Below are 27,421 nucleotides of genomic sequence, written 5' to 3' on the forward strand. Positions count from 1 at the left end.
TCATTGTCCAACTACTTATGGACTGTAACACGCAAAACTGCACCTGCTACCTTTTTTGGCACAAAGCCTTTTTATAATTAAAAATCCCAGACAGGTGACTAACACTCTTTACCACCTTTGATTTGTGTCAGTACTTTAATCCTACGTTGAAAAAACAGAAAATGTGGAGCAGACAGAGAGATGGGTGTGCCAGACAACAGTTCCATCTTCAAACACACCATAGAACCAGTCCGAGGGAACAGACCACTGAGATGTTGCGACACAACAAACAAAACCGGAAAACTCGCTGCAACAATAGGCCAGTTCACCTACTATGATCTGTTTATGGTTTATCTAAATAAAACTCATCCTAATTGCTTCACTTTTATCTTTTATTTCAATGTGCTAGATGGATTTAGATGCTAATTTCTACATTTCTACCAGGAGTGTTAAGTATTTTTTAGGTTTTTCTCCTGCGTAGACATAAAGAGCAGCAGCTGCCTATACTGTAAGCCACTGGATTCATTAGTGGTCATGTGGGCTTTGCCTAGGTAACAACTATTGATCCAAGAGGCTCTTCCCCTGCATAAAAGGCTTTGGCTGTGGTAGCCCGTCAATCCTGACTGTCATTATGGGAAGACTAAAGCATCTGTTTACTGACATGATCGACTGCATCCATCTCGTGCCACAGGAGCCAAAGATAGCTTGTCTTGTGGTTGAGGGAAGGTTAAAGTTAAGTTTTTACGGATGAAAGAGTGAGATCTGGTGAGGGAATGGTACTAGTGGTAGTTTGCAGACAGAGGGCGCTATCAACATACAGATCTAACAGGCAATCATGTTTTTAACAAAACCAATAAATCATCTGTCAGGCTGTTGCTATGGGCCATCTTGATACACAGAAGAGTGTGCATTGCTTTTGGGGCTGTTTCATGTTTTGGTTAATTTATTTAGAGTTAAAAGATCTAAGTCACTCTCACACTGGAGCTTCTATACACAGTTAAAGTGCAAATGGTCGCAATGTCATATGAGAGTGTTGATCACTGATTTTTACCATTTACTAGAAAACTTAAAAGAAAGCAGGTACAGATGTTTCCCTTTTCTCTGCTGGGACTGGATAAATAAGGCTGTTTTTACAAAGGAAGTATGACACAGAAAGCAAAAGCTATCATGATGTAATTCTGCATATAATGAACTGATTACATCCCTGCAAGAAAACAAACTACTTTCAGTTCACAAAATCGTTTTCCAGCATTTCTAAACTCTTTCCTTTCCATCAAGCCGAGATAGAAAGCCAATATCAATATTTCATAAACAAATGAAAGATTGGATGGAGGCTAGCATCAGAGTGGCCCTGGAGGGGAGAGTCGATCAATGGTAGGATAGCTCTGTCCGCTGCTGTCTGCCAATCCACAGGCCCACACAGGATAATGCTATTACCCATCAGTCCGAGTGGACCATCGACCAGCCGGCTGCTCTTTGAGTGGACTAATCCAATAAAAAGCATTAAAACATTTGTTCAGTGACACACTGAGCCCAGAACTCAGGACTGACGATCCCACCTGGCTGACTGTTTTAGACATAAAGGCAGCGGGGAAGAGTAACAAAGTACATTTACTCAAGTACTGTACTTGAGTACAATTTTGAGGTACTTGAGTATTTCCATTTTATGGTACTTTTCCACTAAACTTCAGAGGGAAATAATGTACTATTATTACTAACTATTAGTAATGATGTATTATTATTGATAATGATAAGACTTAATTGATTCCTTGCTGAAAATTTGCAAGCTACATAGTAATATGTTTTGTATTTATATATATATATATATATATATATTATTCCGAAATGGGCCATTTCAGGCAATTTAGTTAATTAAACGGGCAACTATGAGCCACTATTAGCTTCTGTGCATTTTGGCCAGGATCATAAGCTGAGCTGCTAGCAGCTAACTAGCATAACGTGGTTTAACTTAGAAGCTGTATATCTCAAGAAAAATGTATCAGATGAGGGCTCAGTTTTGAAATAAAAATGTTGTCAGTCTCTAAAATCAAAAACAGGACAGGAAGTTGTGGTGCCTATACTGACTAGTGTGTTGAAAAAAATTACTATTTCACCTTTGGAGATGCGTTCAGAAGTACAAAGCTGAAGTCTTCCAATATGGCCGCCACATGGTCAGACATTATAGAAAGAGTGTGTTGACTTCACCTCTCAACTAGGTGCTCAGGTAACCCACATTTGGTCCTTCCTCAGGGTGTTTCAGAGAAGATTAAACAAAACAGATGGCTGAACCTTTGTCAATTATCCAATGAGAATTAAGCACATAGAGGGCCAGCCCCTAAAGGATGCAGACATTTTTCAAACTAAAAGCACACAACAAAATGTTACATAAACATACAGATGTATCACACGGTCATAAGATATATCATAGAAATTACGTTTCTAAAATTCTAATTTTGATTTTTACCTAGGTTGTAAATATGATCCTTATTTGCTAGTATTAGACTCTTCCATATGGTCACATATCATATGCACATTACCTACCTTTATTTACCATCACAATTGGTGTAGGTGCAGGTTTTTATGTGTTGCCTGAATACAATTCCTCTTCTTGACAGGGTTAAGCTGAATTCTGTAAATGTATACGCATTCCAGTGGTGGAATGTAACTAAGTGCATTTACTCAAGTACTGTACTTAAGTACAATTTTGAGGTACTGTTCATTTACTTGAATATTTCCATTTTATGTTACTTTATACTTCTATTTCTACAATAGGGAAATATTGTGCTTTTTACATCGCTACATTTATTTGATCACTTTAGTTAGTAGTTTTTTTGCAAATTTAGATTGTGAATACAACACATAAATAAGTAATGATTTATGATATATTATTATAAATTACTGTAAGCTACTGAGCAGTAGGTTACATAAAGTAGTTGAAATCAGCCCAACCTTTGCCAGCTGCAACAGTAAAGTGATGCTTACATATAATAAATATAACTTTTGTGAAATGGACGACTGTGCATTATGATCTTTTTTGGTAGCTTTTACTTCTGGTGCTTCAAGATGCTGATACTTTTGTAATGTTTACTTAAGTAACATGTTGGAATTCCAGCTTTAACAGCAGTTTTACCTGCTGTATATATCTGTAGAGGACCTACATGTGTCTGAACGCAGCTGGAATATCTGAAAAATCCATTTGTCAGTAAAGCTTTTAAGTGGAAATCCACCGGGTGGTAAACACGTGTCTTGGCCATCTGCAGCGCCTCGAAATTTCCCTCATGTTTTCCAACACTTCCCTTTCTCCTCCGATGCCATGTTTGTCTGGCTTCCCTCTTCAAGGCCCCATGTTGCTTCACTCAAACCCCCAGCACTGTTGCAGTCTAAACCCCCCCCCCTAACACACACAAAGTCAGATTCTTCTCTCCCTCATTTGCAGCAGGTTGTCGGCCCTGTCAGCATTGAAGAATCTCACAATATTAATCTGTGTTCTTGTTCACCCTGACCTTCACTTACCCCACTCTCTGTTTCTGCTGCTAACCTATCTGTCTCTCCTCATTTGTAGTCCTGCAGCTCTTTACCTGTCTATCTGTCTTCTCTCATTCTGTCATTGTTTCTTAAACAGGTAGGATAAAAGACACCTAAAATCCTCTATGTTCTGAAAAAAAATCCCCAAAAAACATATTTTTGTGATCTGGGAATAATAAGTAAACATTGCCAGACTGTCATTATTTTACTGGTTTCATCTGGTAACTGAAAGAAGGAATGCTTCAATATTTTAAAACAAACTTCATTAGATAAGAAAAAAAACACTATTTTGGTTTCATCAGTAGGCTAAAAGAAACAAATCAGCTAGGTGAGTCTGGTTGTGCAACACAGATGGGGGAGGTGACGTTGTGGATAAAGACCCCGAGGGAGTGGGAGGTGAATAAGTAAAAGCGTGAGAAAGAGGAAATGAAAGAGAGGAGAACCAGGAAATGCCACGTCACAGAGAGTCATTGCCTTCAGTTAATCCCTCACAGTCTGCATCAAATCCTCATGAGAACATCAACAAATACAGAGGATCAGATGCAGGAGCGGACTAAATGATTTAAAGGCGCAAGGCAAATACCAACATGGGCCCCCCCTAGAGTCTGAACTCTACTTCTGAAAACAAAGACAAAGAGTGATGCTGGAGCTGACATATCTTGACTAAGAAAAGTGGAACTCTGTCTCCTAGAAATTACAATTATACAGCCTACTGCTCATCTTTTTTGCCAAATACATTTTAAGGGAAATATAATTGTTTCCCAGATTGTTCAGTGGGTGCACAAAGGGTAGGACTTTGACTCAAACTTACCCTAACTTTAAATGTAACCGTAGCGGTGTGATATTAAAAAAACATGTCTATTTTTGATAGGTGAAGCGTTCTGTCGATAGTAGTGTTTTTATTTAACTGTTGTTACTGTTTATGGTGAACATTTTGCAGATAGCTTACATCCCGGATGCGTCTTCCTCTTAAAAAGAATAGACTCTAATAAAAACTAATGACAGTGCTTTGCATTTATAATCGCAAGGCCTATTCTGCCCTCTGCTGTACAACACTGAAACACCTCTTTACTTTGTTTTCTGTGTTGTATTGTATAATCAGCAGATTCATCGATAATGAAAATAATTGTTACTTGCAGCCCTATTCTTAATCTCTTAACAAGTCATAGATATGTGTGGGCATGTGCCTTGGAGGAGTGTAGAAGTATGGCTGTGAAAATGTGCACTCGTACTTGTGAAATGCTGTATTGTCAACACATCCGCTACCAAGGTGTGTTTGGGGAGGGTTGGTGAGGGGAATCGGGTAAGGGTGAGGGTTTTGTAATGCAATGTGTAAACTGTATTATACCACTCCTTTAATAAAAAGGATTGTAAAAAAAGTAATGGCGAACAAGTTTTTTTTGGACAAAGTTTACTGTGCATGTCTTTTGCAACAGTTCGAGCAGGATGCTGTTACAGCGCATGTCAGCGGCAAGTACAAACTGACACACAGATATTTATTTCAGATTTTTATGAGTCTCTTCTTGATTGTTTGATTCATTGTCCATTTGCTGTATCAAGGTTCAGTTAGGCCTTGAAGGGGTTATCCTTGGCCATTTTTACACATAGCTGGATCTCTCTACAGTCACAATGTAAAACAATTAATTTAGTAATTAAAGACAAAAGGCTTAATAATTGTCATGTAACATGTGTTTTTCATGTAATTGTTACACAGTTAATGCATGTATACAGAGCAAAACACTTTATTTCTGTGTTGGATTTTAGTTTTTATTTAGACATTAGAAATCTTCCATATTTTCTTATCAGTTTGTGCATTATTTGCCTTTGGCCCTCACCAACAGTTCAAACAGAGCCAACGTTTGTTTAGTAGGACTTTATTTTATAGCAGTCATAGTAATAGTTAAGGCAGTGGATGTACAGCAGTGGACTCTGTGTTGAAAACAAATTTGAACACAACTGAGAGTGTTTATTCAGTTGAGACTTAGGGCTGATATCTGACGTGGATGTCAGAGGAAATCGAGGTTAGTTTAAGCAAGGAGCTCCAACATCAGATCTTTTTAATTAGAATTTTTGTGTAGGAGTCCACTCTGTAACTAGCAGTGTGGTTTCCTGAAGAAGCAATGGTATAATTTTAGAAGGAGGCTGAGATGACGATGTGTGACTTCAACATTCAGGAAGGTTCTGGGAGATTTCCCCCCCCCCCCAAGCGGGAGTTTAATAGTCCTCCAGGCATATTTGTCTGTCCACAAAAGCATTAGTGAGATACAGATGTAATTGCTGTATTGATCGGCGAACATGTTCTATCCCCTAAATCAGTATCTTTACATGCCACAATAGGCTCTGTGAATAACTGTATGATAGAGCTGATTCCTCTACATAAAGGACAGACATGGGATCATGTAGCAGCCACACATTTTATTGTGGAATGTAACAGATCTAAAATAATATATAATATAATATAATATAATATCTTTAAGCTTGTTAATATAATTAGACAATATTTAATTAATTTAACTTCTGTAATATTTATGTGCAGCAGTCTGACCTAAAATTTGAGCTTAGAGGCCTTTTTGTAGGTTCTCGGTGAATTAGGAGTACAACAATATGATTAACCAAAGGTTGCCAGCAAGAGTAAATAGATTTTCAATTTACATGGAGCTTAAAGGTGGTTTGTGTAAGGGCAAGGATGGACTCGATGGGGGGGGAATTGCCTGCAATCAATAAGTCGCCTTCTCCCAGCCTCTGAGCCTTTATCTGTTTCGTCCGATCTAACCCAAGTTTATATTGATCTGCGTGAGTGACAGATGGGCCTTTCGCTGCTGGAGTCACTGTTGCGCATACAGATCGTTGGTGCGTGACTCAGACTGGTCAAAGTTCAGTTGTGTTATAGATCATAAGCAAACTGTAGCCTACACAGCAACTCAAGAAAAGGAGGGTAAAGAGAGGAAGAGAAAGTGTTGGTCCATGATACTGTAAATGTAACAATGATAAAACTTATAGTGGTAATCTTTGTCTGCCATTGTGTGTAAAACAGTTTCTTTTACGGAGGGAATAACTTGTGAAAATCTCTCTGCCCTTAAAAGTGCCTCCTTAATCATTCCCAACTGAAACATGTTGTCATTCAAACAAGGACCTTCGACCCAGTGCTCAAGGTACAGCAGATAAGCAGAGAACAGTCAGCGAAGAGGAACTGAAAGCAGTTCTGTCACTTTTATTTTCCATGAAACCATCCTTGAAATGAACTCCCTTGACTTCTTTAGCCCAAGTGATGCTTTAGTCTGTCACCAAACGCCATGTTCTCTGTGACCTGGAAACATCTGGAGGGGGGACGGGGAAGGCCGGCGATACTGAAAACACCACCTTCACAACAAAACTAGAGACTGTTAAAGTACAGTGTATGCGGAGGTTCTGGGTTGTGTTACTTCATCACAAAAAATCCCTGAAGGCCAAATTGAGACACAAAGAATAACTGACATTGCTGAAATTTCAGTCTCAGCATGAAGAGTATGTGTTGGCGAAGTGATGGATGGCAGGATGCAGCCTTCGGCCCTTTTGGTTGTTCCACGAGCCAGGCTCAAGAATAAATATGACTGTGCTTCTGGATATAATCGTTTTGATGCTGATATTGTTTTAAAGACTTGTAACATAATCACTCTGTGATGTGAGCATTTGTCATGACTGCAATGTTCACCTTCACCCAATCTTAGGCTGTGGCAGCCAAAGCAGAAATGCATTCATGCACTATTCACAACTTCAAAAGGAAAAGGAGGCACACTCTTACTCTTACTCTTTAAAGACACAGATTATTTTGTAGACGTATTGGAGAGAAAACTGGCTATGAGATTCCCAAAAAATAGATCTTCACGCTGCACCGAGCAAATCTTCATCAGGTTATAATTGTATCAAGCACGTGTAAACACACCCCATCCTGACATTCAAATCAATGCAGTTTCGAGGGAAATTTTAATAGGTGATAACATGGGCACGCACCAACTTTCTGTCTGCTGTTTGGGGCCTCTGGCAATATCCCATGATCAAGCACCCATTACACAAGGAAAACATTTGTCAATCCTGCCCACATTCATTTTCCCATGGGAGTCAAATCCGGCATGACGGGTACTAAACCCTGTATCTCCCACTAACAGCTTTCTCTTTATGAAGCAATCCTTCATTACACTGATGTAATACTGAGGTGTGGATATACAGAAAATGAGAGCAAATGTCTGTAAGCACATACAACCCTTTTTCTTTATGTGACTACTTACAACTAAAATGGTTCCCAAAACTAACTATGTTGTACAGCTTGTGCAATTAAATAATTGGCATTAAATCCTGGTCTAGGCAGGTCATCAACATTTTTCCTGGCTTTGTTTAAAGCTCTGCCAAAAATAAGTTTTGTATTTCAGGCTGAGCGTCTTTATTTTCCTCTGTAAAGTTCTGTCTTATGAACATGTCTCTGCATCTCTTTTATTATAATGATCTGTCTTTTCTTAGTTTCTGATATACAGCTATACAAATATTCTCTTATGTAGAAGTGTGAAGTTTCTCTTTTTTTTCTGTCTCAATTAGTGCCATTGATGTTTTCAAACACCGACCCTTTTCGAAAATGCTTTGTATATATTCTACCATGGGATGAGCCACCGGTGGCTTTTCCTGTGAGCTGAAGAGACATCTTGTGGTGAGGAGGAAACATTAGCCCTTGGCTAAGGTCAAAAAGATAAAACACGGTCAATAGCTTCCTCCAACCAGGAAGTCCTTTATCATTTCAGCTTCTAGACACAAACAACAAAGACGGCACAACCTCAGTTACTGGATTTTGTTATTAGATTTAGTGCCATGAGACGAAACAGTCAAGAACTTCACATAAAATGACATCAATGTCAAAAAAACAACCATTAAAAGGTATCGTTTTATAATTTTTTACAGAATATAGATTTAAGACGCAGCTGCAATTCACAGATAATGCTTGACGTTTTACTTTCTTGCGTTGAAAAGAAAACATTTAGTTACATTTAGATCCAGAACATCTTACAATGAGTGCATATATTTATACTATTGGTGATATTGTAGGAATCAAAGCTCCTGATACTGGAATTATTAGTGCCCGTTCTATCCTAATAAATGAGTGCATCAAAAAGCAGACATAGTACTCTGTATAACACAAAATCATGAAAAAGATCAGTTCAGCTTGTCCAACATGCTGAGTGGATGCATGCTGAGTAAAGCCAGACAAAACAGCTTGATGCACACAAAGCTTTCCTCAGCTGGCTGTCATTATCTCAAATATTTTACCCATGTTTCTACCTGGCGAGTCTGAAACCACAAACAACAAAGGCAAAACTTTTCGACAAATTCAACACTTTTCCATTGATGCTGGAGCCAGAGCTTCTTCAAAGACCGTGTTGTTTGCTTGTTTCCAATCTCCAAATGTCAGGGCACTGATGCGTGTTCATTTTCTCTGCCAACATAAAAGAAATCCAGCTCTTTAGAAAGATTTGTCTGGAAAACAAACACCCAAAGAAAACAAAGCGAGGTCCTCCAGCTGAGTGACGTCACGTTCAGGCCTCTACAGTGTGTGTTTACCAGCATCGGCCTGTACCACCCATCACGCCACATACTGTTGAGTCCCTGCGAAAGCTACTCTCAACTTTCTGATGGTTATAAGTGTGAGATCTGACAGAGGGACGACACAGGAACAAGGCGGTGGCGGACGTGCTCGCCTAACCCTCCTCTGCTCGGCTGACCAGTATCAATTTTCTGCAGACATCCTTCCCTCCTCTTCCTGTTCCCGCCTCTTTATGCTCCATTAAGGAGCACAGTTGACAGTGGCATCGGGCTGCATGTGTCACGGCCTGCTTAATAAAGCACAAAGGCCATGAGTGAGCTCTGACTGTCATGGTGTGTACTCCAAACACAGACTGTCTTTCACTGGGTGCCACTGTGACGGACTGAGTGCTGCCCCTGCAGGGCAAATGTCATCCCAATTTGCAATGCTTGAATCCAGCAACCAATAGGTTTCCATCACTAATTATCAGCTTCTGCGTGAAGTAGGTCAACATTCACAAAATCCTCTCAAAAGCATTTTCTTAAAAAAGTATTTTTCAGAAAACAAGTCTCAGCATGCATGTCTAAATAATGTTTTATTTTGTTATTTAGGGTACTAACTTGCTGTGAATCCCAACTTGTTGCAAACAGAGGGACCTGAATTAGGCTTTCGAGCATGCACAGTGTCACAGAAGTTAGAGGAACCAGTGCAGTGGCCATGGCAACCTTATTCGAGCCACAACAAGAGGGGTTTTGTCTTCATGGGTCGCTTTGCTGAACCCTACTGCGATTGGTCTCCTTATTATTCTCTTTCTCCCTCTCCTTGTCTGTCTGTTTCTCTTTCTCACACATATATACACACACACACACACACACACACACACACACACACACACACACACACACACAGAAACCAATCTTTTAAAAAAAGTTTTCCCAGGGTGCATGGTGTCCCTGCATGGGGAGTGTTTACAGGATTTTATCTGTGTCAGTGCCGGCCCCTCATCCCTCTGAGTGGGTTTCTGAGGAATGCTGGAACAGGATGGAGGAGTTCCAAAGGGGGAGTGACGAGAGACAGACAGATACCGGGAGAGAGAAAGGGAGCGAGAGAGAGAGAGAGAGAGAGAGAGAGAGGGAGAGAGAGGGAGAGAGAGAGAGAGAGGGAGGGAGAGAGTAGAGAGAGAGCGAGTCTATATATACATCCCAAGGAGGCTGGTGCTCACTGGCACAGCTGGACTACTGGATAACTGGACTGCAGCCTGGACTGCAGCCTGCTGGATATTTAGCTACAAAGGTGAGTTATTTTTCTGCTCTAATTCTTTATTCAGCATCTCCATCATCTATTTCACCACTTTAGCATCATGTTTAACGTTATTTTTATGAAAAATAAGGAAGGAAAAAAAGAAAGAAAGAAAGAAAGAAAAACTCAATATTCAGTTTTGTTTGTTCAGTTCTTCTCACTATTAATAAAGCTGGTCCTCTTTAGAAACTATGAAAAACTGGATTTTCCTATTCTTTAAAAAAAAAGTCATGTATTTCCTAAAAATGTTCTTTCTGCGGAAAAATGAATTTAAGTGACGTGAAGAGGTAGAGATGAGTTATTTGGGGAAGTGGTCTTGTTAAGGACTTACGTATGTGGTTCCTATAAAAGCTCTGTAGCTGTTGACCGTTGTTTGATCAAGACTCCTTTTTTCCTTTCCCAAAAATATATTTCACTTTTTGTTGCTAAAGGAAGACAAACTTTTTCTATTATTTTTTTTTTGTTTAACAAGGGAAGATATTTTCAAACACAAACCAAGATAATTACTCAGTAAGTATAACAGTTATTTTGTCTCTTTCAATTGGAGTGGAATTTTAAATCTGTTATGTAATTACAAATTCAAATTTTGAATGGTGCACTTTTTTGTTATTTTCAACACATAGAAATGTGGGGGGGGGGGAATGTAAAAACACTGATGGCATGTGGCTGAATAAAGTAATTCTAATTAGCTCAGTGATAGGAAAAGCTGTAAAATGACACCACTGATCTCATCACTGCAGCAATTGGTGAGCCTATTTTCTGTGGTTACACATATAAACCTGTATTTGTTTGTTTTTTTCATACCAAACAAGAAAGCCACATTTGTATGTTTTTGGTTTTAATTACATTGAGGCTGTAATGATTAGGGAAGTGTGATTGCATTATTTGACAAGTGCATTGGTGGGGATTTTCTTCTCTCAGACCTGGGTGTGCCTTTTTTCTAAACTGGATATGGGCTCCAGGGAATGAGTTAGATCATCTCTCTGGTGTATTTTACATTGAAAACCATACTATCGTTACCAAAGTAAATCCCCCTCTTTTACCATGTTGTGAACATCTGTGTTTGCTTTGGGTCTTGGCTATTGTTAAAGCAGTTTAAAAAAAAAGACATCCCAAATGGCCAATACTGCAATGTTGCACAATACTCCACGTCATAATTCATGAGTACACACATCATGTTTGATATTTATTCTGAATTGCCATCCATGTGTGCCTCGTTTGTGTACTTTCATGAGCTTTTTCCTAAAATGTGTCAATGCCACCAAGGCTTAAAAACGAGTCCCTGTCATTAGCTGAGGCTCTGAGGGTGTGGTTTGAAACAGGATGCCTACATGTGCAGACATGACCTGCTGTTTTTTTTCTATTGTAGGGTTATGTTTGTCAGGGAAATGTCCTGTTAGAAAAAAAAATACTAAATGTCAGCTCATTACATTTGCTTTGCCAAATGTAACTGAAAAAAAGAAAAAGGAGCAGCCATATTTTTTTCCTGAAATGTCTTTAAATCCCACTATAATGAACAATGAACTTTCGTGTGAATGAAGGGTTTCATGTTTCTTCTTCTTTCAGGCACCAGCAAAGCCTCTGGCAGTGGAAAACACATTCAGTTAGTTAGTCTGAAATAAATAATACAAAGATGAACAGTGTGGCAGATTGGCTCGTGCAGAACAGGGACAAGATCGAGAAAGGTGTGGAGATCATGGGGCAAGCCTCTGAGGTGCTTGCTGCCACCGTGGGCCAGCTTCACCCTGTCTTGGAGGCTGTGTTCATGGCTTCAGCCGAGATACTCAGCAACCCGGACAGCAAAGAGGCTCGCTACCTGACTCAGCAGTTCGAACTGGTCAACCAGAAACTCGAAGGAATCCAAGATGAGATTGATCAAATTGCCCGGGAGCTGCAGAGGACATCGATGAACAAACAGAACTTTGATCGAGAGGCACAGATGCTGAGCCAGTACGAAAAGTTCCAGGACTTTGTCAATGCCAAGCCAAAGTTCAAAGAGAAGAAGATGGAGAAGTTCATTAGCCATTACGAGAACACCGATGCCGACTTGAACTTGGACGCACTCTACAATGCTGTCACCGGGGAAAGCACCTCAGGAGACCCGATGCTGAAAACGGTATTGGCCACAGAGCAGAGAAGCAGAAGGGCCGTTGAGGATTTCTGCGCCCGGCTGAAGAAGCTTTTTGTGGTGGGCATTATCGCCGTCATGGGCCATTCTGCCCTCAAGGAAGGAGTGGTGGGGGAGGATATGGTGAAGAAGTGGCAGGGCCGGATGGAGGATGTGGAGAATCGAATGAAAGCAGCTGTGGATGACTGTACAGAGAACTTTGCCGATCAAGCCAAGTTAGACATGGAGCACCTGCTTCAGGAGAATCCCGGCACAGTCGACCGTGAGTTCACCAAATCCCTTCTGGATTCGCTCGTTAAGAAATACGACTGGGTGAACTGGTCCATCAGGGCCTTCGGCAACAGGGAGCGCATTTTCTTTTTCAACTGGCTGGCAGGAAAGAAGTGCCATGGAAGTGGAGGAGCCAATTGGTTTGACATTTTGACCAAGAGCAAGATCAAAGTGGTGGTCTCTTTCTGTGTCGACCCCAAGCCCATTAACAAGAGTCAGATCCAGGAGCAGATTGAGAGTCAGAAGATGAAGGGGGACATGATGGCAGTGGCTCTGGCTTTGAATAAGAGCTTCCCCAACTGCCTGGTCCATGCTGTCAGCCATTACAAGGAGGTGGTGGAGACCAACAACTTCCATGAGGATTGTTACTACTATGGAAAACACAAAAGAGCCTACCTGTGCATCCACTCCGAGTAGGCTCACAGAAAAAATGAAGCCGCATGCATCCGCAAGAAATGAGCTACACATAAATTCATGAATGTCTTTACCAGAGACCTACGAAATTGTTTTTCATTAAATATAGAAATGTATTCATAAATAGTGTCTGTATCAATGCATAATCTGCTCTTTAAGAGATCTGGTATGTGATTTATTGTCTTACTTGTAATGATTTTTATGCTTTTACATATATATCTTTCATCTCTTGATGATACAGCTGCTTCTGGGTGTTTTTTCAGAGTCGTTCATCTCCATGCCAGCTTTGACTTAATGTTATGAAACTTATAATGATTCTGTCCTCATTGGATTATTATTAGGGTTGGGCAATATGAGGATATTAGTCTGTTATAGCAGCCAGAGACTTTACCATACCAAGGCACCCTTCCCCTTTAATCTCTTTAACATCTCGGACCATTGTGGGCAGTGCTCAACATTTAAAGGAACATTTCGACATTTTGGGAAAAACAATCACTCACTCGCTTTCTTGCCAAGAGTAAGATAAGAAAATCGATACCACTCTCAGCTCTATCTGTAAAGTTTGAGACTACAGCCAGGATACAATTAGCTTAACTTAAGCATAACTTGAAACAGGAAGTGTAAAAACATCAATTTGCAGGTTGTGCCGGACCGTTTTTGGCGGGGAACAGTGACTTTCTGGATCTTGACTGTAAAACCGCAAAGTACACTTAGCTTTATATGGCAAACAAGAATTAACATGTCAATTAGTAGGATTTTATCACCTTTGGATGGAGCCAGGCTAGCTGCTTTCTGACTTTATGCTAAGCTAAGCACACCGTCTCCAGGCTGGAGCTTCATGTTTAGCATACAGACATGATAGTGGTATCATTCTTCTCATAACTCATTTGATATGGTCAAAAGCCCCAGCATGTATATCACAAAGAAATAAATGAGTTATACTGTGGTGGCGGATTATATCAATATATATTCTAGATTTTTTGCTGCTTTTGGTGCAATATATTGCTGCAGGGCAAACGTCCAAAAATACTTATTCCACAATCAATTCAACACGATACTTGTGTATATTTTACTTTATTTTGTAATAAACAAAAAAATATGAATGATTTTGTCATCATTGGCCAACATTAGTTATTTAAAAGCACTTTTTGAGTTACTACAATAATTGAAAATCATGACTAATTATGAAGCATAGTGTTCTGCTGACTCAGAACAAATCTCCTTCAACAGTAGGCTAATAACGTTTTAATAACAAGTCATTGTTTATCAAATGGGTGGAGGTTGATCTGTAATAATATTGCCACCTCAGCAACCTATTATGTACTATTTTTTCTGTCTGGTATGACTGGGTGTGCCTCTCCTCTGTAACATGAGAGCCACATGACCAATAGGAAGACAAACAGTCTGGAAGTTAGTGTATTTCTTCCGCAAACTTTTTAAGGTGAGTCCATTTCTGTTCAGAATGTTTCATAGTGGACAGGATTATATAGGTTAACTGTTATATGTAATAGGAATGATCGATTCAAATGTATCGACTCCAGTCGATAGACATTCCAGTGTCTCGTTACATAATGGAGCATTTCTTCCTCTTTGACGCACCGTAGTGCTGTAAAGGGTCAAATACGCATATTTTGTTAACGCAGCTTTCATTTAATAAAGTGAAGTGGGTGATTAGATGAATCTGCGAAATTTAATGCAGTTTAAACAGAAAAAAAGTTTCGACTTTTATGGGCGTTGGTTGCCAGATCTGCCGCTTCACTTCTTCCAGGAAGTGTCAAACTTTTTAAACGCGTTATCCACTTGTGTTGCGCTGTAACAAAAAACAACAACCTAATCTGTGGTGTTAACCTGCGATGTTTGTTTGGCTCTCTGTCCTTCGGCTGTAAAATGATACAATTAGAGAGCCTGTACACGGACTGATCAATACATTCTCCATTAAGAGGGCGCATTAACAGAGCGTTTAGTTCTCTCAGTGGTCACACTACTGTAAGTGGTCAGCTGTAAGAGGGCTTGGTCATCTTTGTGTTCAGCAGGAAGCTCTGCCACATAACATACATGAATCATGAACTATTTGAACAGTAGTAGTAGTAGTAACTATATAGCTGTTAAAGAAATGCAGTGGAGTAAAGAGTACAATGTTTCCCTCTGAAATAAAGTAGCATAACATGGAAATACTCAGGTTAAGTGCCTCAAGGTTGTACTTCAGTAGAGTAAACATACTTTGTTACTTTCCATCACTGTATATTACTGAGCATAGGTGGAAAAATGACTTGTTATGCTTGTCTGTAGCCTGGACTTCATATCTCTGGTGAGATGCACCTCCAGCTCTCTGTCTCTGAAAATGTGATTTCTTTAAGCACTTTTATGTTTAAATCGTGTGTGTGATGGTGCTTCACATGCACTCAGACTGCAGTAACAACCCCAGGGACCCTGAGAGAGAGAGAGAGAGAGAGAGAGAGAGAGAGAGAGAGAGAGAGAGATCATCAGTGGAAAACAGGAATCACAGTTTTAGCTCAGTCAAATCAAATCAGATACAGTAACTGTAAATGTTCTAACATCCTGCTGGAATATCCTTTTATTCGTGGTGTTTATTGTCAAGTCTAGTCTAAGGTAATTATGCAGATACATGCTGGTATTTATAACACAATTGTACTTATTGGCTTTCTTCCCAAGAGAAGATGAAAAGATTGCTACCACTCTCAGGCTGAGAAGTGACTGTTATCTTCTCACTGCAATCTTCTGCAGTCTAGCTAGATAAAGATAAACCCCACAGAGCAGACCTCAGCAGAGGGACGAACAAGCTGACAGATTATTTTCCATTGTCTTGTTGCCGTGGTAACTTGCTGAGTTTCACTGGAAAACGCACCCTTGCCCAGCAAGTTTAACCTCTTACACTTAATCACTTCCCACGCCTGCTGCTCCATTATCGACTGGGCTGGCTGAGGGAGAAACAGGACTGCTGCTTCTCCTCCAGCCACAACTAAAAAGAAAAACAACTAAACATGAACAACTCTCAGAAAGCCAGAAACATGAATTAAAACATGTGATGATGACAGCTAAAGCTGCTGCGTAGACAATGAATGTGAGACTGAGTTTGTGAAGCCAGTGGATGACCAAAATTGGATTTTCTCCCAAATTACACATTTCCATTTTTGCAAAAGGGCATGTCTGAACATGCCCAGAGAATAAATCTGGGTTGCTCTTACAGTCAGCTTTTTCTCTGTTTCCTGGCCTTCAGGACGAGGTGTTTGTGTGAAATAAGATTTTCCAAATCCAGTGGACCTCTTGTTTTTTAAGTGCAGCAGGAATTCATTTCCTTCATAGCAATAATCACTTAGAATCACGTAAGACTTGCTTTTTAACCTTTAGTGTTATTATGTTATATGATTTTGAAAACATTAAATTACAGTCCAAGTGAAAAAATGTAGCAGATTTATTTAATGGCAGAATAACAACAGACTGTTTAAGAAAATAATTCTAATCCTAACTCAAGATCCACTTAATCATTTTTCCCAGACCTTTCAACCATTCGACATGGTTGTCATCTTTGGATGGAGTTTGCTCAGTTGTCATGAAAATAAATCTGTTGATGCGAGCTCAGTAGCTGTTATGACCATGATCATCCATAGCATAGGCGTTGTCTTAAAGTTAAAGCAAAGGTTTGACATTTTGACATATGCTTATTCACTTTCTTGCAGAGAGTTAGATGTTTCCAGTCTTCATGCTAAGCTAAGCTAACTGGCTTGCTACTGGCTGTAGCTTCATATTGTAAGAATGGAAATTATAGTGGTATTGATTTTCTCATCTAACTTTGGTCAAGAAAGCAAATAAGTGCATTTCCCAAAATGTCAAACTATTCCTTTAAGCATAACATTTCCTTATTGAGCTTGAGAATAATAGGCAGAGTGGCTGACAGGGAGTTAGGAGAGAAAATGGAATTTATAATTCCAAGCACATTTAGTTTTTCCCACACATTATTTTAATGTGTGTCTTTGCGAGTTGTCTATATTCAATGTGAGCCTTGTTCATGTCTTTACATTCTAACACTTGACATTGTATGAGATAAATTACGCATTGCTTGTTTGAGATAAATAACAGCTAATCGCCTTTAGCTATTCTCATAATGCCCACAAAGAAGAGTTAAAAATGTCATTCCGTCTTTTAATGAAACTGTTGATTTTCCAGCTGTAAACTTACAAAAAAAAACATACACAATTCAACCCCTACCAGCCTTTCGTCACTGCTGAATTCTCTTTACATTGTTGACTCATTGCTCACTGGGTGTGGCTAGCAGCCAGCACTGAACTCACTTGGCTGTTTCCTTCTTTCCTTATCAGTTTTTGCTGTGTTGTAAGAGGAGCAAGAGAGCAGGCCGCAGTCCAACAACACTGGAACAGAACTGTAAGTACATCAAGAAAACCCAACATTTGTTTCTATCGGTAAAACTGAAATGTCTGATACTTTCTGCCTCATTTGTGTTCAGTTTTTCACCTGTATGCTTGTTCCTAGAATATCTTTTCTTGCTTAAATATATCACAACAGACTGTTTCTGACCATGTCAATATTTTTTCTCTTGTTAGAATCAGTCTGAGAAACAGCATCAGCAAAGATGGCAAGCCAGCTACAGCAGCTTGTAGCGGACAAAAAGGATATGGTGGAGACTGTGATGGAATTGTTTGAACAGGGAGCTGAAGTGGTGGCCAGTATCGCCGGCGACCTTTTCCCCATTTTCTCCATCGCTGCTCCAATTGTTAAACTGGCTCTGGATAATGTGGAAAGCAAAGAGGCTGCGTTCATGAAGGAGCAGTTTCAGAAGGTGCGAGAGCGTCTGGAGGTGGTCTCAGAGGAGATTCAGCGGATCAACGATGAGATCAAGAAGAGCGGGTTGGATGCTGTGTATTTCCCAGTGGAGGAGAACATCACTAACCAGTTCAGGAAGTACATGGACATCCTCAACGCCAAACCCAAGTTCCGGGAGGTCAAGAAGAAACTTTTCCTGGAGCATTTTGCCAAGACCGGCGGTGACAAAAACCTTATCACCCTCTACAACTCTGTGACGGGAGAGAACTTCTCTGGGGAATCTGTGCTGGAGATCACCCTGAACTATGAAGAGAAAAGTCGCCGGCCGGTGGAGGACTTCTGCGCCAGGCTGAAGAAGCTCTTCTGCATCGGGCTCATCGCACTTTTGGGCCACGCTGCTCTGAAGGGATATGATGAGGAGGACGCGCTTCTGAAAGACTGGGGTGAGAAGATGAACACTGTCCAGAATAAAATGAATGTTGTCATTGAAGACTGCATCGTCAGCTTCCCCAAGCAGGCCGAGATAGATTCCCGTCGTCTGGTGAGAGACGAGTCAAACTTAACCAACCAGCAGCTAGCTGATGCTATCATAGAGAAACTCAAGAAGAAGTATGACTGGGTTGGCTGGTCCGTGCGTATATTTAGGACCCCTTCAGGCCTGTTCACCAACAAGAAGGATTACCACTGCCCGACAGGGAAGAGTCGCTTCCAGGTCCCTTCGTCAGATGAGAAACTCAATGTCTGGGTGTCCTACAGCTCCTCGCCTGAGCCTGTGGATAAGAATCACATCCAGCAGCTGATCCAGAGTCAGAAGAAAATCTCGGTGGTCGGTGTAGCTGAGGACCTGTTTGAGAAGTTGCCTGGTCACTGCATGGTCCACACGGTCAAAACCAGCAAAGACCTGGCCTGCTCCTGGAGCTTCACAGATGAGCTCCACTACTGGGAGGAGCACAAAAACATCTATGTCTGCGCTCACTCTGCTTGAAGTTTTAAGACGCTGAAAAAACTCTCAAAAGTCAGTCATTCTATGATTGTAGGTTGCTTCATATTTACACGGATAATCACAGAGTTGATTGCTGCCTCCCTGCTTGGCCTTAGCAGTGAAATACTACACAGTATGTTCCTTAATTGAACCTCTCCAGTAGTCGTTTTTTACAGAATTATTCCCTTTTTCTAAGAGTGTTTACTGTTACAGTAGTTTCTTGCCGATGTGAAGGTGCATCATGTCAAGTACATTTTATTTAAATAGCCCAATATCACAAATCACAAAGTTGCCTTAAGGGGCTTTGCAATCTGTGCAGCATACCCCTCTGTCCTTAGACCCTCAATTTGGATAAGCGACCCCCCCCCCCCATTAAAAAACTTTAATGGGATAAAAAAAGCAAGACATCTCAGAAGGGATCCCTCTTCCAGGATGGACAGACATGCAATAAATGGTGTGTGTGTGTGTGTGTGTGTGTGTGTGTGTGTGTGTGTGTGTGTGTGTGTGTGTGTGTGTGTGTGTGTGTGTGTACTTTCCACAAGAAAGTAGCATAAACTACATTCTTTAACTAAGAATAATGACCTTTTTCATCCCATGCAGCTGGGTTTTGTTTATTTCTCGGAAGAGACAGAAGAGCTTTGCCCTTTTGTTTAGGCTTTATTATATCACAGTGTCTCCTCTTTTTGTAATGAAATTGGTAAATAGTGTAACGTAATTTGTTGCTGAAAAATTGTGGTATAAGATCAACAAATGTGTTGTTTTTTTACATTTGCTGTAAATGTCAGGAGGACAGGGTTGTTTTGTTTTGGGAAAGTTGTTGATTAAGAATTCAGCTGTCATACGGAGATTATGTGCTACTGGTAGAGATAAGCGGTGACCTCGCCCTGTTGAGGACATATACACCAAAGCTATGAGAGAAAAATGCCTGACTCCAGAGTCTGTGACAGAAACCTTCATTTTGATTTCACTTCTTTTACTCATCTGACAAAAATAACAAATCTTGTTACTGGCTGCTGTACAGCATGAACACAGCACAAAAGACAAGGCCTCAAACAACATTTGCTGTGGTGACACTGCCCTGAACATGCCGAGGCGTAGTGACAGCAGCACTTTGTTTACATACAGATGCCTAGCACCACTATTTCTGTCACGTCTTCACCTGTGTGGTTGTGCAACACATACTGGAAAGTTGTACCCGCTCAGTGGTTGAGGATTTACTTCTATATAGAAATAAATAGTTGAATTTTGGACAATGTAAATCATGGGTCTGGGATCTTTTGTTTTTTTCTAGAGATTTTGATCAAAATTTGTATAATTTGACCATGATCAACTACAGTATGTCATGGAGACACTGCTGAAAGACACCACTGACCTGTTTTAATAGTTTTAGATCATTTGTTCTTTATCGTAAACCGCTGTAATTTATGTTTCTTCTTTGTGCTGTGTTGTTTAAATGTTATCTCTTTTAAGTTAAATACATTTCCTTCTTTCTTTTATTATTTGACCAAAACAAGCAACATATTTACTGTAGAATTATTGATAAAAAAACATTTCTTACACTCTTTTAGATATTTCTATTTCCATACTTTATATATGGGTTTTCAGTGTCTTAGATTCAAAATCCTGTTGGTAAACCAAAGCAATGATTGTATTACATCTTCCAAATAAACTCAGTTATACATCATTTTCTTGTGATGTTTTGTGAATGACTTACAGTTTGTCTGGTTGTTATAAAACACACATCGCTGACTGTTTGGTTACAGGACTGACTGAAAAAATGAAGCAAATCTGCTTTGTATTTTCTGGGATAATTGGTTTTGTGGTGGGCATACTATGATATCTGCTAGAAGTAAAACAAGACCTGTGAAATTGCTCAACAGCAGTGTTATTCATGAATGTATTGTTCAAAACAAGAACAATTACTCCACTGAAATGTCATTGAGCGAGGAATTCAACACCCAGCTGTTCTGTAGAGAAATCTTACATCTTAGTAAAAACAAAAAGAGAAAAAGGATATTATGGTTAGCTAGTTTGGAAACACCCATAGTGCTCTATAATTATGTGGTTGTGGCTTTTCTATCTTCGGTGTATGAAGACTCATGGCCCTGCAGTGCATCACCCTGACGGGTCAAGTGCTCTTACCGAAATGAACAAGTGCAAAGGAAAACAAGTGGGTCAAAGATTGTTGTCTAGATGTATTTTTACTGAGATCAAATTTAAACAAAAGAAAATTCTGATTAAAGAAGTGAAGAAAAGTCACTAAAGGCTTTTCAAAAAGCATGGATGACATTTTATAACAAAATATATAAACCTAGATTCAAAATTGTAATATTTTGATTTTACGATGTTGAATTATTGATGGAGATGTACAGTATGTCTAAACAACACACAATATAATCACAACACCTGCTACCTGTAAGGAGATCTGATCATTTAATCCTCTATAAAGGCCAACCCAGTGAACTCAAGCTAAATGTGACCTCTGACGTTTCATGATAAAAATAAATAAAACTCAAACAACAACAACAAAAGACGTATTCTTCATCATTCTTCAAGCTTCATCACATAATGACACAGAGGTAGTACAAGTTTTGTGTTACAAGATGATGATTTCTCCTGTTCACCAGAGATAACTGCTGCTGGTTTTCCCAACAGGTTAAAGAGATGTCAGTTTGCTACACTGGTTTCCAACTCAACCCCCGCCTGGGGGTCTGCCCCCAAACAGAGATAAATCTGAGGTGTCAAAAATCAGGTAACAAGTTAGGAAAGAATAGAAAAAAAACTGCTTCATCTCGTCTTTGCTCTTTTCTTGTGAATATTGTATGGTTCCACTTCTTCGGGCCTCTAGAAAATGTGATGAATATGATCATGCTTGAAATGCTCCCAGCTCATATGTAACCTCTAGCCTGTATATGCGAGGGGTTGTGAGATGGGTGTTAAGCCAAAAAGTTTGGGAAACTGTGGTCTAGTCCTCTCTATCTGCATCTACTCCACCACAAGTTCATGTTCAGGGTCATTTAATTTATTTGTATACAGCAAGTCACAAGCAAGTCTCAACAGAAGCCAAAGAGATAAGAAACTACAAAACAGAGAAAAGAGAACAGAATAGAAAGAAAAGAAAAACCTACTATGCTACCCTGGAATACCCTGAAAGACATGCAATAGCTGCAGAACAAAATGTACAATTGCATGGATAATGACAGTGAAAGAGTTAAAGCATGAACCTAAAAGACAGATGGGCCTCTGTCCAGTGCCAGCATAAGAAATCAAAGAAATTCTAACAGCAGGAACTCTGCCATACATTTTGGGGGCTCAGACTGTCTTTTGATGTCTGGAAAAATACTCAAATTACTAGACCTGGCTTGCAGTTACATTTCGGCCATTTGGGGAACTGGAAAATAGATAATCATTTAAGTTAAGTAGCAACAATATAAATCATTTGAATTTGTATTTTCTGGCTGTCTGATGAATGTTAGTCCAATACTCTCTCTCTTTTAGCTCTGTTTTTGGTCTCCACCAACACCTGAGGCGAACATTTGGCTCTTTAGCTGCTAAATGCTCAACTATGTTCACCAGCTAGCTGCTAACTGTGTCTGTCTGCTGTTTGGTGCTGATCAGGTAGTGTACAGTGGATTTTTAGACTTTTTGCTCAGAAAACAGCTGCCTGCTGCGGCAGAAAATTACGTTATGAGAGCGGTGACGTTAATAAGTAGGTTTAAAATGTCAATGATTTTACATTTTGACCTAGACCTTGAAGAGTCAATAAGAAGAAGAATGCACAACACCAAGAATTTGACTTGCTCAAAAGAAGCAGCGAATAACAAAAAGCTAACATAAAAACACAGAAATGAGGGAAAAAAATCCATAAATCGCTAATGAGCCAATGCGGATTTTAACCCATAAATATCTAAATGTAGGCAACTAAAAAATTGTGAATCTAAATAAGACCTCTCTGCAGGAGTAAAATAATCAAATAGAACTAATTTGTTCAAGTTTTTGGCGTGATCCTTCAGCTGTTCTCCCTCTGTTTGGAGGCCACTACAGGCCGGTTTCTGTCTACGGCCAGGTGGGTTAAAGGGGCTGCTGATACAAAACATTTGAATAGGGGATGTGATGCTTTTAATCAGACTAGAATTACTCTTCCATGAATATGATTTGGCTACACAGCCCTGCATTGAGGGCGGCCCATCAGGTGACCTCAGGAACGCAGAAAAACATCACGTGGCAACGAAAAGATTCGCCCGCTTTGCAGGATTACATTGTGCTGCCACCCGTCACCTCAGTGTAACCCTCAACGCTGCCTTAATTCAGTCTCAATGGAAATAGCAGTCATTTTGGTAAAAGAAAAAGTGGTCACATATTTTAATCAGGTGGTGCAGGTCATATGGAGCGTGGGAGGGGCTAGTTTTCTGAGAGGCATCATCTGCTCAGGGCTCTGAATGCAGCTTACTTTAAAATTGAAAACCAAATATGTTTGGGTTCTAGGAAGCTGAAATAGTCTGTTGATGCTGAACGAAGTAAAGGAGACATCAAAGAAGACACAATGAAGTTAGTCGGTTACTAATATGCTCCCACGCAGAGCCAATGTTTGAATCCTTAATCTTCTTTGAAGGACTTCTTTATGGCTCAGCTACTGTGTTTTACATCCGAACTTAGTCATATTTAATATATTTCAGTTAAGTATTCAAGCAGTGGTACTGTTGCTTGTCTTTACTAATTATTTTATTCCAAAAGGTATGGGAGACCAATAAATGCTGTATCCATTTGTAATTGTTTTATCAGTTGTATTTCATATTCTTGAAGACTTGCTTTCCAAAGCGTGCATTATCTGAGAAATGTTCACTTCTGTGGATATATTCCTAAAATATATATACATATAAGTTATTACAATAACAAACAGTAATAAAGTAAATTAGCTGTTGTGTAATTCATCTCTGCAGCTCTTGTATTGCTTGACAGTGAAAACGTGGAGTATATGAGAAGTTTGCTTCTAGCTTTATAGGATTGTACTACTCTTGAGTAGTCAAATATGTAGTAATCAACATTAAAAATGTTTCTTTCAACACATTTAAATTTCCAAATAGTCATAAAGCTGCAATGACTAGTTATGGACTATACCTTTATCACACGATGCCAACAATTTGATTATTTTTTAAACCGGCTACATTTAAAGCTGCTCTAGTCAATATATTTATATTACCAGTGGATCAAATGTGTAACGTGAAAAGAGAATTATCACCCGACTCTGCAGTTCCTCGCAGCTCTACGGAGCATTTCAGTGTTTTTCATCTCATTGGTTTGGGTATTTAGGTAATATGTCAGTTTGCAACGTATCCTCATATATAGCATTTGCAAATGGACTCAAAGCATACAGAGATTAGGGTTCTCTACAGCAAAGAGAAAAAAAGTCTGTTACCTGCTGCTTGCCTTGACCACAGGTCTTTGGTATTGAAAGGGCAACAGTTTCTGAGATGTCAGAGGAGATCAGACGATACTTTTGCTGTCTAGCACCTGTGACCTTTTTTTTTATCTCACTTCATGCATATTCTGAATGTATTTTTCCACTACAATAGTCCTATGTTTGTTAGACCCATCCATCCACCTGACTGCCTCCCTGCAGACTATGTCTGCTCTTTATACTACATCGCCTGACTTCCTCTTTAGAGGCATCCCTCCAGGCCCTGGCTCCTGATTAAGTAACAAACAGTGAATGTGAACAGCCTATAGTTGGCTGCCCTTCCCCCATGTTGAAATCAATTGATTCAGGTTAGAATTAATGCATAGGTGTCAATGCTTTATGACTTCGGCATCAAGTTAACTAATAGCCTTGAATAATTTGTGGGGAATCACCCTCTAAAATCACAAACTTCTTGACTTACAATCCCTGTCCTCAAACACCAGGTTTTCACTCTCTGTCCCCCTTGTTACTGTGATCCTCTGTCCTCCCTGCTCACATACCAATGTCAAGGCAAGACCCAACAAGCTTATACAGCACTGCTATCTATGTGTCAAAGAAAATCCTCTACTATGGAGCTTTAGAGATGGTATCAACCCTAACCCATAACGTAACCTAAAGGCATCTTTCAGATCCTTTCGTACCTCTTGCCTTTTTAAACATTGTATATGCAGTGACTCCAATGTCTGTTTTGCAATATTATAAAAAACAATGACACTAGCACAACATATCCTTCAGCCATCATCATCCACCTCTTCAGTATTTAAAATAGCTCCTGACTGGTTTCTCTCCCATTACGCAGCAAACCAAAAGGTTAGAAAAGAGACACTGACTTAAGCAGAGCACATAGTCCCCAATTGTGGTGCAGGAAATCTGTGGCAAACAGTTAAATAACATTGATCTGGTCCGTTAAGTAAGTAATGTTTAATGGAAGCAGAGAATTATTGCTCAGAGCAAAGCTTTCTTTTATGGTAAAAATGTTAACACATTTGATACCCCTTAAAAAAGCACATGTATCACATATGAAAAACATTTAACATGTTTATCACATGTTGAACACCATTTTAATCATATAGGTTTTTTGTACATTTCAAACGTGATAAATTCACATCATGTTGGTGCTTGTGATTTCCGAACATTTCACAAGTAAAATGTAAGAAAATACATGTGAAATCAACAATTATACAAATATGCATGTGAAGTATTTGGACAATTTATATAGTACAAATGGTATGTATTTCACATGAATATTGTATATTTAATGTATGAAAACAAAACATGAATTCAACATGAACTTTTTCTTAAGGGAGTTGGGGGTTGTGGTCTGCTCAAGGGCAGCTATGTGGTAATAATAAGGGTACTCCTCAGTGAGCGATATCAGCCTCCAATCCTGCGTTTTGATTTTGGCCCTGGAACCTTTAAACAGGTTAGGTAGACTTTTTATACCTCATCATTTAGGATCAATAATACTTTCAAAAACACAGACATACCTGTGGCTCTGCCTTAAGCCACTCTGTGTCTTTGTACTGTAACTATGTTGTGCAACAGGAATTTAACATGAATCAACAAGAACATTCGAGGCACCTGCTGCAATTTTAATGAGAACAGAATAGTGTAGACACAAAAATAGGACAGGTGCCTTCGTCATGTTCAGATATTTGGGAGTCTAGACTAAAGCTTCCTAGAATAAAGCTCCTGTTCTGACAAAAGTATGTATCTGCTTAAAAAAGAGCTTGCATTGTTATGTGTTGCAGTAAAGATAAAGTGCCAAATAGCTTCCCAGAATACCATAATTTCTGCTCAGCTTTGTGTTGCTATTTTAAAACAACACAGATTTTAAAGTGTTATTTGGGAGGGAATTTGGATTTCAGGGCTATAAAAAAATAAAAAAATAAATTAAAAAAATCAGGGATTGTATCTTTAAAACTCAAAATATAATGTTACTTGGGTGTGTTGTTAGTTGGATGCATTGTGCTATTTAGGGATATTAAGAGTGCTTTACAGGTTTCTAAATTCACCTATTACAATACAGGCCAGCTACAGTAACCTATGATTGACTCACATTGTCAGCTCAGCTCTGAATGAGGTCAGAAACACTTTATTTTAATCAATCTTGCACCAGATCTGTAAAATAAATGCATTTCAAACCAGATTATGGCTCAATTTTGAATCTTAAAGCAATGATTCAGTTTTGTCATGGTATTATCTATCAAAAATGAGTAAAAACACAAAAAAGTGCAACAGAAATACACGGAAGGCTTGTATCGTGTGACCAACAGTTTTGTTGTCATTACTTAGAATTCCCAGCAGAAACTACAAACTATAGCTTTAAAACATATATCATCAATATTAAAATACTCTATATTCCTATTGGGATCTGTTTGTTCACTGTAATCACTGTTCCTTTCTCAAGAAAATGAAACACTGTACATGCACAAATAAGGAAAAACCCAGCAGGTAACGTATGTGTGTATATTTTAGGGCATGACCACCACCTAGTGGCAAACAGTGTCATCACAGATTGAGGAAATGAATGAAATAAACACATGCAGCCTCTCATTGAAGAAAACACTTAAACCATTAGCTCAACCATTACCTTAGCATTCAGCTTTAAGACAGTAAGGTGTAGTTCATATAAACCCTCTTATTGCTACCAGCACAGCTTTACATGTGGCGACATATGTAACAATGTAAAAAACACATGGAACACAGCCACCAGATTGTTTCGAGGATTATTTCTTTCATTTTGTATTTGCCCACATAGTGGAGTTATCAGTATCAGTTGGTCTGAGTTTTTTTTTTTTTATTTACAAGTAGATTTCAGGTAAAATATTGTGCATGAGTTTAATCCAGATGACTGACTTGTATTATATTTTCTGATATACATTCCAGGCATTGCAGACTGGCTGCCCTCTAAATTGGAGAGGTCCTCCTTATACTCTCCAATCACCGAAAAAACATTACACTTAATCTCCAATCCGTCAAATCAACCAGAATGGAACATTTTTACATTGTTACATTTCG

At 39.3% G+C, this 27,421-nt stretch overlaps 2 protein-coding genes across 2 annotated transcripts; both read left to right on the plus strand.

Moving 5' to 3' along the window:
- The first annotated feature begins 10,220 nt into the window (after positions 1-10,220).
- On the plus strand, positions 10,221-14,263 carry rpz5 (rapunzel 5). The gene is made up of 2 exons (XM_078252262.1): positions 10,221-10,342; positions 11,915-14,263. The coding sequence occupies exon 2, from the start codon at positions 11,982-11,984 to the stop codon at positions 13,161-13,163; it is 1,182 nt and encodes a 393-aa protein (XP_078108388.1). The 5' UTR covers positions 10,221-10,342; positions 11,915-11,981; the 3' UTR covers positions 13,164-14,263.
- Positions 14,264-14,494: 231 nt separating this feature from the next.
- Positions 14,495-19,473, plus strand: rpz4 (rapunzel 4). The gene is made up of 3 exons (XM_078252263.1): positions 14,495-14,601; positions 17,498-17,561; positions 17,741-19,473. The coding sequence occupies exon 3, from the start codon at positions 17,770-17,772 to the stop codon at positions 18,943-18,945; it is 1,176 nt and encodes a 391-aa protein (XP_078108389.1). The 5' UTR covers positions 14,495-14,601; positions 17,498-17,561; positions 17,741-17,769; the 3' UTR covers positions 18,946-19,473.
- The last annotated feature ends 7,948 nt before the right edge of the window (positions 19,474-27,421 follow it).

The sequence above is a fragment of the Sander vitreus genome, chromosome 6, assembly GCF_031162955.1.
Source record: "Sander vitreus isolate 19-12246 chromosome 6, sanVit1, whole genome shotgun sequence".
NCBI lineage: Eukaryota > Metazoa > Chordata > Actinopteri > Perciformes > Percidae > Sander > Sander vitreus.